We start from the raw sequence: 12731 nt of genomic DNA, 5'->3' as shown, positions 1-12731 counted from the left end.
TGGCTGCTGTCTCTCTACACTTTGGAAAAGCTAACTCCGTGTGTGAATTTAAAGCCACCTACCTACTATTTCTCTGGTTCCAGGAACTCCAAACTTCCACGTCTATTTCTTTTTTTTTTTTTTTTTGGTTTTTCGAGACAGGGTTTCTCTGTGTAGCTTTGCGCCTTTTCCTGGAACTCACTTGGTAGCCCAGGCTGGCCTTGAACTCACAGAGATCCGCCTGGCTCTGCCTCCCGAGTGCTGGGATTAAAGGCGTGCGCCACCACCGCCTGGCCCACATCAATTTCTTGATGAGCATACTTATGTATGAATGTATGCACTTGGATCTCAAGTTCAGCAAGTCCACAGGAAACATAACCTTTGATCACCTTCTGCTCTTCTGAGCTTGAACTCTGTAAACCATATTGCCCTTTCCAGGAACTGCTCTTGACTTTTTTCTTCCTTTTCTATTTCCTAGATATTCACAATCTGAGTCCTATTCGCTCCACCCTCAGAATCCTGGCCATTGGTAAGGTTGTTCCTAACAGTACCAAGAGAGAAGTGTGGTGGTGGGGATGAGGACGGCCCCACAGACTCCTGCATGTGAACGCTTAGTCTCCAGGGAGTGGTGCTATTTGACAGGATTAGAAGGATCAGGCGCAGGTCTTCCTCTTGGCCTGGATCAGGATGTAGCTCCGTCTCCACTGCCTTGTGTGCTGCCCATGCTCCCCACCATAACGACAATGGACTAAGCCTCTGAAATTATAATGAGGTCCCCAATTAAATTTTGTAAGAGCTGCCTTGGTTACGGTGGCTCTTCACAGCAATAGAACAGTGACTAAGACGTCTCCTTACCGTTTCATTTACTTCTTATGAGGAACTAAATACTTCATTAAAATCTAAACAAAGGGAACCATGACAGGGATTAAGTGAACATAATATCTATTTTTATTATGAAAACATTAGACTTTGACACATTGCTTCATTTGCTTTTTAAAAATCTATTATCTGACTTACACCTATTCAGCAAAAATGCCAATAAATTATATAAACTATAGTTTGGGTCTTTTAAACCTAAGAACATACTTTATGATCACCAAACAACACTAAAGCCCGGCTGTAGGAACTGCTGGCCACCTCTGTTTTCCACCTTCGGCTGGAACGGAAGGAAAACCAGCCACGCTAACACTGGTGCAGTTTCTCAGAACAGCCCCCACATTCCGGGACAGAAGGCGGAATGTGGCCCTGTCAGATGGCAAGCACTCACTTTACCTGTCCCATCCTGTTCTTCTGGAGGGCACACCAGGGGTGGGGGGTGAGGACACACTCGACCCACCCCCGAGCCCAGACCATCTTGTCTTTAAGTAGAGTCCTTTCTTTACAAGGAAATAATCAGCTGAGAACTCAAATGCTGATTTAGAAATAATGATTCCCATTCAATACACATTAAATCTAATGTGTTAGGACTGAAGTCCCAGATTCTGAAAAGCAACTAACCAGTGGACCAGTAAGGCGGACAGCATCGCCACCACAAACCGTACGCCTAACGAACCAGTAAGGCGACAGCATTACCACCACAAGCCTTCAGATGGCCTATTTTGGAACCTGATGCTCTTATATTGCAAATTATATTTCGGGAGAGTTCAGATGAACATAAATAAAACTTCCACATGAAGTTAGAGTTTTAGAGTTTTCCACATGGGAGGCAATATTAAAAAACATACATCAATCATTTTATTAGTGAATACTTTCTGCCTGGTTCTAAATCTTTATTTCTTGTGGAGGCAAACCAAAGCACTGTCTTAAGACTTCTTCAAAATAATGACATAATCTCTATCACTCTTAGGGTTTAAAGCTAGATATCCTGGTCCTTGTCACCGTCATCCATTTCATCATCATCATCTTCTTGATCTCCAGATTCATCTTCTTCTTCAACCTAAGGGGAAAACACAGATTTGCTCATATACACACATAATAATAACAAATAAATACATGCATGTGAAACATGTACATATTAATTATTAATATTAATAGTCTGTCATAGTAAATCCGATTTCCTTGACTTCATAATGCTCAGGGCTCCCTGTCATTTTTAACATGAATGGGTAACACTAGTCAGTTAACTTTAAGGATAAATGGTCACACTTTATCCATGAATCTGAACCCACTGTGGTAAAAATAATGACCGCAAAACCTACCCTCGATGAGTCTTATTACCCAGCAGCAATGAAACCAGTTATTTTCTAGGTTCAAGGTCTTCAAGTATTGCAAAGAGAATTTGATTTCTCTCAGACAAATTCACTGAACAGTGAGAACTACAAATGCTATGTTCTCGACCCCACATTTCTATGGCTAACCCAGTGCCCAACTTTCCCATGCAACACTACAAATACAGAACACGTGTGGAAATATTTCAGTCTTACTGGATGACCGAGGTCCTTGAGTTTACTCTTCAGGGACAGGATTTTCTGATCCTGATCAGCCAACAGTACCAAGAGATCATCCTGTTCTTTCTTAGAATCCGTGACTTCCGCATCTAATTTGTCTTTCTCTGTTTGTAGAATGGCGATGGTGCTGTTAGACGAATCCAGTTGCTTTTTAACGGCAGTTTTCTCCTCGGACAGAGCTTTGATTTCGTTCTACAAGAAAGGCGACAGGCAGTGATCTACAATCAGTACTCATTTCCAAAGTTCGTAAGAGTTTCCATCAATGACAAATCACTGTATGTTACAGGTGAGGTGTGAAATATCCCTACTGGCTCATGGTGGCAGAGGTAGGTCACTAGTGGTGGGTCTTGAAGGTGATTATCTACTTCCGGTCTGTCTGGAGCTGTCATTTTGGCCACCTTACATTCCTGCCACCAAGCTGTCAAATGCTTTTGCATTCCCAGCAATTATGACCTGTGACATCTGAACCATGGCCCCAGATAAATCTCAGCCCCTTGAAGTTATCTCAGGATTTTTGGTCACAGGAACGTGAAGGTAACTAATATATGACGACTGTTCAATCTGAGGTGCTTGGCGTGGGTACTGAAGGCACATAAGTCTTAAAACACACACCCAAGAATGTGGGAATCTGCCAGCCTACCTAGCAAAGAAAGCCACAATGAACAGAGTGAAAAGTCCAAACCTTAGCCATCCATGTGCAAACCATGAGAGATAACATTGTATAGAAGCCAGCTGGGCATCAGAATTAGAACTCAAAACTCAATGGAAAAAAAAAAATCCCATTTCATTCTGAGAACTAAATGGAAAGGATAGTTTCAAATAAAACCACAACATAAATAACTTAGCCACAATCCAAAAAGTATAACTATATATCATCTTCCTTTTTCAAACTCTACTTCATGATCTATTTATGAATATCACCTGATTCTTTTCTTCATGTTACATAGTCTGACATGTTTGTCTAATGTTCCTCAGCCCTATGGAAGTCTATATGTTATTTTGTTTTTTGAGATAGTCTTACTGTGTGCATGTGGAAGATTCTGTTCTGCCAACAATTCCCAAATACCCAGCAGCAGCTCCTCAAGTTACCACACAGAACATTAATTATAAATGCTTGGCCATTAGCTCAGGCTTATTCCTAACTACTTCTTACACTTAAATTAACCCATAATTCTTATCTATGTTTAGCTTTGTGGCTCGGTACCTTTTCTCAGTCTGGCATTCTCATCTTGCTTCCTCTGTGTCTGGCTGGAGACTCCGCCCTTCCTCTTCCCAGCATTCTCCTAGTCTGGTGGCCCCACCTATACTTCCTGCCTGGCTACTGGCCAATCAGCATCTTATTAAACCAATTTGAGTGACAAATCTTTAGAGTGTACAAGAGCATTATCCCACAGCATTTCCTCTTTTTTGTCTAATTAAAAAGGAAGGTTTTAACCTCAATATTATAAAACAAAAACAGTTACTAAGTAAGATTTACATTTGCATTTGACAAAATTAGAGAAGATAATTATGTATCTTATCTTGGTGAGTCTACAGTTTTGTATGATATCCCACATCAACTATGCATCCCTGGCTGGCCTGGAACTCATGGCCACCTGCTTCGCCTCTGCCTCAGAGCTGGGATTAAAGGTGTTCGCCACCATGCCTGCTATATGTAGTTTTTTGTATTAGTCAAATTTGTTGCCCTTATTTTGTTATGACTAAATACTGATGTTGATAAGAAAACTTGCTGGGCAGTGGTGGCACACACCTTTAATTCCAGCAGAGGCAGAGGAAGCAGAGGCAGGTGGATCTTTGAGTTCAAGATCAGTCTGGTCTACAGAGTGAGTTCCAGGAGAGTCAGGACTACACAGAGAACTGTATCTTGGAAAAAACACACACACACACACACAAAAAAAAAACCCCAAACACCCAAACCCTAACTTCCAGTTTTCTTTGTTGGGGATGTCTTTCTGTATGCTGTGAATGTGATGCTCTGATTGATTGATAAATAAAACGCTGATTGGCCAGTAGCCAGGCAGAAAGAATAGAATAGGAAGGATAAGCAGAGAGGAGAATTCTGGGAAGTAGAAGGCTGAGTCAGGAGATGCTGCCAGCCACCGCCATGAGAAGCAAGATGTAAAGGTATTGGTAGGCCACAAGCCATGTGGCAAGGTATATTTATAGAAATGGGTTAATTAAAGATGTAAGATCTAGCTAGCAAGACACCTGAGCCATTAGGCCATATAGTTTTAATTAATATAAGCCTCTGTGTATTTACTTGGGTCCAAGCGACTGCAGGACTGGCAGGTGAGAGAGATTTGTCCTGACCACAGGCCACGTGGGACACACGAAAACTTCAGCTACATTTCTTTATAAGCCTAAGAGGCTCAGAGATGAAATGAAACAGTCAAATTTTCCAGAATTTACCTCATATTATGTATAGTAAACAGCAGTTTGGCCAAAACCAACCTTTAACTCTTTTGTCTCCTGAAGCAAGGCGGACAGCCTCCCTTCTACATCAGTAGTCTTAGCAGCTATCACATTCTCGCTCTCTCCTTGTACAGGGACTGACTTTGCCTGAAAATACAAATTTGAGAAGTCTCTTTAAGTTACAAATGATACAAACTCTGTGTGTATATCTTCTTGCTGTTTTGAAGTTTTATTTCAAATGACAGAAAACAAAAATCCTCGTGTTTTTATGTGAAAGCACCAAAACGCTGTGATGGATGAGCTGTCCCACCATGGGCCAGAGGACAAGGAAGGCAAGACCGAGCAGTGTGATGATCAGTCCAGAACAGCAGCAGCACAGGGCTCCAGAGCCTCAGCTCCTCAGTTCCTGTGGCTAAGTCCACAACTACCACCTCAGGCATTAAACCCACCCAAATGCCATCAGCTGGTGAAATGTAAGTATTTTAAGTGTTCTACGAATCAAAAAAAATTTTAGTACCCACCTTTTCTCTATAATATACCAGACAGAGGGGTATTGATTAAATAAATACCTATAAATGTGGAAGTGGCTTTAGAACAGTGTAATGAAGGGAGTATTGAGTACATATCAGACAAAGCTTAAGTTACTTCAAAGAAACTATTGATAGAAATATGAACATTAAAGGGAATTCTGAAAAGGATTCATAATGAAAAGAGAAGAGCTATAGAGAAAATTTTTAGTTTTGTGCACATACATGAAGAGAATGTAGGAAGAAGTGTAAAATGTGCTTCTGGTGAAATCAGAGAAATAGAAAGCATGTTATTGGGAATTAGAGGAAAGATAATCCTTGTTCTAGAGCAGCAAAGAACCTGGCAGAATTGTGGCCTAGTATTTTAGGAGAACAAAGATCAATCAGTCAGTCTATTGGCCAATGCATCTGTGTTAGAATGTGTCTTGTAGCATTGCCCAACCTGGGTTCTCACTCGCGATCATCACTACACTTGGCATGAGCAATCACTTATCTAGCTGATATTCCTAAACAAATCCTACTGTGCAGTCTCATTTCTCTCTGCAGTTTACAGTAAAATGTAAGAGGAGAGAGAAAGTCACAAAGGATTATGTAAAAATGAGGACTTGGAATTTTCAGACTACCCGGATTGCAAACCATGAGAAAGTGTGCTGTGGGAAAGCACCGGGGTCGAGGTCACCTTAACAAGTGATTACACTCGTGGATGCAACCAAACCATGCAGCAGACACCAGGGACATGGACGAGGTACTTGTGGGGGCCTTTCTTATGTGGTGATTCTGACTCTGATGAAGCGAATGGGATTTTGATAATTTAGAATAGTAGGGAAGCTATCAGCTGGGATGGAAAGGGATGGAAATGGATGTTACACCAGTAAAATAACCATTCAGTAACTAAATAAATGAATCCACACAGTAATAAAAAGAAAACAAACAAAACAACAACAAAAAGTAAAGAAAAAAAGAAGAGAAAAAGGCTCCCTTAAGTCTCTGTCGCTGAACTCTGGCTAATGAGTGATAAAGACTGTGGCTGAGAGCACAGGTTAACTTCATCTTACCACCTCTGGAAGAGAGACCAGGACAACTCACCAAGGCTTCTGCTCTCTGTAGCAGCTCATGATTTTCTGCCTGGAGTCTGGTGATCTCCAGAGACTGTGAGTTTAACTGGGACTTTAATGTTGACAGTTCCTGAAAATAAGAACAGTAGAGTTGTGATGTAAACAACACTGGTTCATTAAGGAAATGTCCATTTACAGGGGAAAGAAAAAACCCTTTCTTGACCCTATCTTCAGAAAAAATGGGAACTTCCGGGCTGGAGAGATGTCTCAGAGATTAAGAACACTGGCTGTTCTTCCAGAAGTCCTGAGTTCAATTCTCAGCAACCACATGGTGGCTCACAACCATCTACATTGAGATCTGGTGCCCTCTTCTGGCATGCAGACTGAACACTGTATACATAATAAATAAATAATCTAAAATAAATAAATAAATAAATAAATAAATAAATAAATAACTTCCAAGTTTTAAAATTTAATTCCAGAGAACCACTCTTTATGTTAGGTTCAAGATGGAAAATGGAAAATGAAACACATTTATTTATCTCTGTTGTCTCTTGAGACCCTATACATTCTCCTCTCCTACCCCTGCCACCCAAAAAAAAATCACAAAGGGAAGAATAAGGGAAGAAAGGAAACCAGACAGGCAGGTAGGCATAAGGACTTATCTGTGTTTTGAGAATGGACAGGGCCCTGAAAATGTAACTTATCATTGTCCAGAGCTTGGCTGTGAGGCAGCAGCAGCAGCAGCAGCGGTGTAGAGAGACGGCTGTGTAGAGCTATGTGAGAGCTGCTGCAGAAGGTGAGGGAAGTGTGTGTGTGTGTGTGTGTGTGTGTGTGTGTGTGTGTGTGTGTGTGTGTGTGTGCTGAGTGAGAGATGAAGAAGAAGCATGAGAGAAGTGTGAGGGAGGGAGTGGGTGAATGAGTGTGTAAAGCGTGAGTGAGTAATGTAGAAGTATGTGTGTGAATGAGGGTGAGAGAGAGCTGTGTGTTAGCGCTGCTGCTGTGTAGAGGAGCTGTGCCTAGGAACTGTGTAAAGTGCTGTCTGGTGAGAGAGCTGTGTAATGAGATGTTTAGCTGTGGCCGTGTGGAATTTGTAACCGTGTGGAGGCAAGGAAGACAAAGCTGGATAGAAAAGACATGCAGAAGAGAAATGTGTGTAAAAGAAAGATGTGGAACCACGTGAAAAGATGTATGTATGTGAAGATATGTAGCTGTATGCAGCTGTGTGGGGATTATGTAGCTGTGTGGAGACAGAGAGTCAGAGACCATTTTTAAGCTGAAGTAAAAGAGAAAGTTAATATCAGAAAGCTTGCGTGTTTCCTTATTTCACCAGCCATAGATTAAAACGTATTCCTAATTACCCTCAGGTAACTTTTTTGTTTCCTGTCCCTTGCTACTCTGATGCATTCCTTTTATTACCCTGAGCAGATTGTGGGAGCTGGTCCTCACAGTCCGCATTAGGCAAGAAATGACAGTTTATGTTGTCAAACTTTCTAATGTTCTATTGCCCTCCTCCACCCCAGGACAATGACAGGAGAGCCATTAAAATGGTGGCTCCCATCTGGGGATGCTCCCTGCCCCTCAGGACATCTGGCAGTGATGGAGACGTGTCTGGTGGTGAGGTACAGGCATGGGAATAATACTTTTCTTTTGTTCTGCTTCATGGATCTACAGTGTACACACATGTCTTTTCTGTAATTGCTTCCTAGTGCCAATTATCAGAATAGTATGCAGACAGTGATAGTATGGATCATTTTCGTGCGTATATGGTGTGTGTACAAATATGTGTGTATGTGATGATGATGTTGCGTTGAGGGTCTGTGTGGAGGCCAGAGGTTGGCACTGGGTGTCCCTTTTGTTCTCCACTTTAGTTTTTGACAGTCTCTCTCTGAACCTGGAGCTCACTGTTAGGCTGGACTGGCCATCCCCCAGGATCCTCTGTCCTGCAGGCACATGACACCATGCCTGTCGTTCTCTGATGTGGGTGCTGGGGATTCAAATTCAAGTTCTTGTGCTTGTTAGCAAGACATTTTACCTACTGAGCATCTCCCCTGTCCCTATGCAGCATTTTGTAAAATGTAATATAATAAAGAAAATTCTATGTTGCTATAAAACCCTATAAAGCCATCCATCACTAAAAAACTGTGTATTTGCTGGGCATGGTGGTGCACACCTTTAATGCCAGCACTTGGGAGCCAGAGGCAGGAGGATCTCTGTGAGTTTGGGGCCAGCCTGGTCTACATAATTAGTGATAGGACAGCCAGGACTACATAGAGAGACCCTGTTTCAAAATACCAACAACTAAACCCCAGACCCACCATATACACATGCACTTACAAAAGAAATTGGGAAAAGTAACAAAACCAAAAGGCAATTTTCTTTTATAAAATATTCTATCAAAGTTTCACTGGGAAGCATAACTAAAACTTTTTATTTGGGATTTACACAGTAAGGTAACATATTAATAACTTAATTTGCTTTAATATTTTAGTATCCTCAAACTCAGTAAAACCAAAATAGTACATTAATATTGCCTACACAAGCAATACATTGTGAACAAATGCTGGAGACCCAAAGACTGTAAATGACACCTGATTTGAAGACAAGGTCAGCTTTATATAGGGTCTGAGCAATTGGAGAGATGGCTCAGTAGTTAAGAGCACTCGCTGCTCTTGCAGAGACTTAAGATTGGCTCCCAGCACCCACATGGCAGCTCACAGCTGCCTGTAACTCCAGTTCCAGGGGGTTGGATGCCCTCTGTGAATACTGAATGTATGTAGTGTGTGTGTGTGTGTTTGTGTGCACGCACACAAAACCTTCACGTACCTAAGTTCTGAGAAGTTTGAGACACACAGATGCTGGTGACATAAGGAAACAGTATGGTCACACCTTTCAGACAGCCATGTCTGTGAGTGAGGCTAGCTGACTAGTGGAGGAGACATTAGGTAGCACAGCTTGATTTCTGTTCATTTCTCTTTTCAAATAAGCATACATTCCTTTAACAGAGAAAGGAGGAAGGACGAACAGAAAAGAGTGAACAAAGAAGGAAACTTAGAAACAAGAAGCCGGGCTAACCAGACGGCTCAGTGGGTGATTACCTGAGTCCAATCCTAGGACCCTCGTGGTAGAGGGAGAGACCCAACTCCCTCAAGCTGTCCTGACTTTCAGATGTGCACTTTGCAACAAAAGCAGTGTGCACGTGCACACACACTCATAGCACAAAATAAATAAATAAATAAAATGTAAAAAATTTAAAACCAACCAATAAAAGACAAAACAACATTACTGTCAAGGTAGACATGGCTTCTGGATTTTCAAAGCTGCCTTAATTACCAGGTTTTATTATTCCTGACAGTGGAGTTCTAGAACAATCCACTGCAGGGGTGTGACTCTCCTGGAACTAAACAAGACAACACAGGCCTGGGCTCAAGCTAGGAAATTACCTGCTTTAACTCTATGACTTGCTCGGAGTCTCTGGGCGAAGCTGCTGCTGACGCCTGTTCATTCAGGGCAGACACTTGTGAGGATTTCTACAATTAGCAGAGAAATAAACTATGGAGTTAGTGCAATCTGAAGAGAAAGGGGAGCCAAAGCAGAAGTACACACATATAGTCGAGTCTTACAGAAGCTCACCAAAGGATTCCCATGGAGATTTTAATTTTGTATGTAAGGTTCTAGTTCAGCACAGTGCTCGCTGACGGTCTATACTTTCCCACAGCTTCAGAAGTGACACTCACACCAAGTGGGTCATTCTATCTGAACATGCACCTCAAGTGGAAAGGGGCAAAAGCACAAAACCAGATTTCCTGAGCCACTTCCACATGAAAAAGCTCTCTCATTTTAAGTGTGAGGAGCCAGGGAAGTGGCCCAGCATGTGAAGGTACTTGCCACCCAGTTAAGTACTGACCACATGATTTGATTCCTGAGACCACACAGTTAAAGTAGAGAGAGTCAACTCCTGGAAACTGCCTTTGACCTCCACTGTTGCTGGAGTGTCCGTGCCTCCTGTACACACACGGACACACGCACACAGACACACACAGACACAGACACACACACACACACACACTGCATAGTCTCTAAACCACACCATCACTACTTTTATTTTAAAGAAATAATCCCCTTCATTTAAGAAAAAACAAAAAAGGAAAAAAAAATAAAGCGAGCTGAGTGTGGTTGTTCAAGCCTTTAATCTCAGCAAAAGTAGCTGGTCCAGCCTGGTCTAGACAGCAAGTTCTAGGAAAACCAGGGCTACATAGAGAGACCCTGTCTCACGAGAAAAAAATTTAAAAAGTAAATGAGCTGGTGCAGTGGCACTCATTTTTAATCTCAGCACTCAGGAGGCCGAGGCAGGCAGATCTCTGTGAGCTCAAGGCTAGCCTGGTCTACATAGTGAGTTTAGAAGCATCAAGCCAGGCTTGGAGGCACACACACACACACACCTGTGATCCCAGCACTTGGAAGGGGAAGGCAGGAGGATCGGCAATTCAAGATCAATCTGAGATGGCTGAGACTGTCAAAAAAAACTAAAACAGGGCTGGGGATGGTGGTACATAATTTTCAATCCAGTTCTCAGGACCTCTGTAAGTTCGAGGCCAGCCTGGTCTACAAAATGAGTTCCAGACCATCCAGAGCTCCACAGTGAGACCCTGTCTCAAAACAAAACCAACATATAAACCCAGAAAAACAAACAAGTAAGACGAAGAGAATTGCTCTTGATCTCTTATTTACATTTCTTTGTTAACATCTACTTACCAAATTTTCTATCAAAGAGTCCTTTTCGGCTAGCTGGCTTTGTAAGAGCCCCTGGTGACTTTTTAGCTCTTCTATCTCTTCCCTCAGCCGACTGATTTCTTCTGGCTGAATGCCATTCACCTGAGCCCCATCACTGTGGGAACCTTGATGGTGATAGTCTTTTCCTATTGAACAGGCACAATATTGGGAAAGCCAGCATCAAACAAGCTTTTCACCTTTGGGACTAGAAGACTGGAAAACGAGATCACCCAAGACTCCAGTGATGTCTCCTCAGCCGAGGGAACTGGCAGGGTGCTCACAGTGGTGCCTCCCCCTTGCCAAGTAAACGAGGCTGACAAAGTCAGGCCCAGACCGCAGCAGCACCCAAATGCCCACACACAGCCACAGACAGTAATGATTATACGAAAACCACTCTTTGAAAAGGAGAGATGTGAATTCTTACCTATCTGCCCAGGACTGAACTAGAATTTTATACAGAGAGGGTATTTCATTTCATTTTCAGATGACATGAATGTTATTAGTTCAACTCTGGAATTGAAGCACCTGAAATACTCTCACAACCAATCTCAAATAGCCTACGGCTTAGAATCACCTGGGGAGCTTATACACAGTGTGTCACCAGGGTCAACAACCACCTGATCAGACAGTCAAGCAGGAAGCATGGAGCCTGGACTTCACACTGGAAAGAGCCGGTCTTAGCTACTTTTTTTTTTTTTTTTTTTTTTTTTTCCGAAACAGGGTCTCTCTGTGTAGCCCAGGCTGGCCTCGAACTCAGAGATCTACCTGCTAGGATTACAGGAGTGTGCCGCCACCCCACCTGGCTTGTCTTAGCTGCTCGGAAGTACAAGCCATTCTGAGTTAAGTTCTAACCGGAGAGTTTGCCACAATGATTACAGTTCAAGAACAAGCAGGCCACAGAGGGTCGGTCTGTCTGTCCAGCTGGGGACAGAATGATGCGGACACTCCCCCGGGTCACTCACCGAGCTGGACTTTGAGGAGGTTGTACTGGTCCTTGTGCTGCTGGATCTGTGAAGCCTGCTGCGTGACTGCTGTCTGTAGCTGCTCATTCTGACACCTCAGTGTAGACACTTGCTGCTTCAGTTCCTCCAGCTGCAGGTCCTGTGACCGAATACATCTCAGACACTCTCACCTCAGACTAAGGAACACGACGCACACAAATACAACGTGCAGGCTTTTTTTTAAAGGTCAGTATGTTAAAACAGCCAGCGTTTCCAGAGTCAATCAATAATTAAGCATTAGGACTGGAAAACATGCGCAAAGCCAATCCTCACGCAGAGGCTCCGCTGGTGAGCTCATGGCACAGCCTGCAATTTCACCACTAGTGTCCAAGAAAACCAAACGCAAGACACAAAACAAACAAACAAACAAAAAACCAAAACTCATTCTGGGGCCACGAACCATTTAAGAAATGTATACCAAACTACTTAAACTTAGCAAGTGTAGATATACACACGCATCTATATTATTTAAATTTATTACATTTACTTGTTAATGTGTGTCTGAGTATATGTGTATGAGCACATGTGTGGATGTGT

The 12731-nt window shown here is 42.5% G+C and overlaps 1 protein-coding gene across 3 annotated transcripts in view; it reads right to left on the bottom strand.

Moving 5' to 3' along the window:
* Positions 1-904: 904 nt before the first annotated feature.
* Uso1 (USO1 vesicle transport factor) overlaps positions 905-12731 on the bottom strand; it is a 70161-nt gene continuing 58334 nt past the window's right edge. For all 3 annotated transcript variants that reach the window (XM_052735358.1, XM_052735359.1, XM_052735361.1), the window contains 7 exons: positions 12156-12294; positions 11176-11339; positions 9864-9950; positions 6452-6550; positions 4878-4985; positions 2403-2618; positions 905-1915 (listed from right to left, as the gene is read on the bottom strand). In XM_052735358.1, the coding sequence (XP_052591318.1) occupies positions 1835-1915; positions 2403-2618; positions 4878-4985; positions 6452-6550; positions 9864-9950; positions 11176-11339; positions 12156-12294 (894 nt within the window). In that variant the 3' untranslated portion in view covers positions 905-1834. The remainder of the gene's footprint in view (positions 1916-2402; positions 2619-4877; positions 4986-6451; positions 6551-9863; positions 9951-11175; positions 11340-12155; positions 12295-12731) is intronic.

Source organism: Peromyscus californicus, unplaced genomic scaffold, assembly GCF_007827085.1.
Source record: "Peromyscus californicus insignis strain IS unplaced genomic scaffold, ASM782708v3 Scaffold_13__1_contigs__length_99412109, whole genome shotgun sequence".
Lineage (NCBI taxonomy): Eukaryota > Metazoa > Chordata > Mammalia > Rodentia > Cricetidae > Peromyscus > Peromyscus californicus.
Note: the sequence above shows the minus strand (reverse complement) of the source record. Positions and strands in the feature narration are given on the sequence as shown.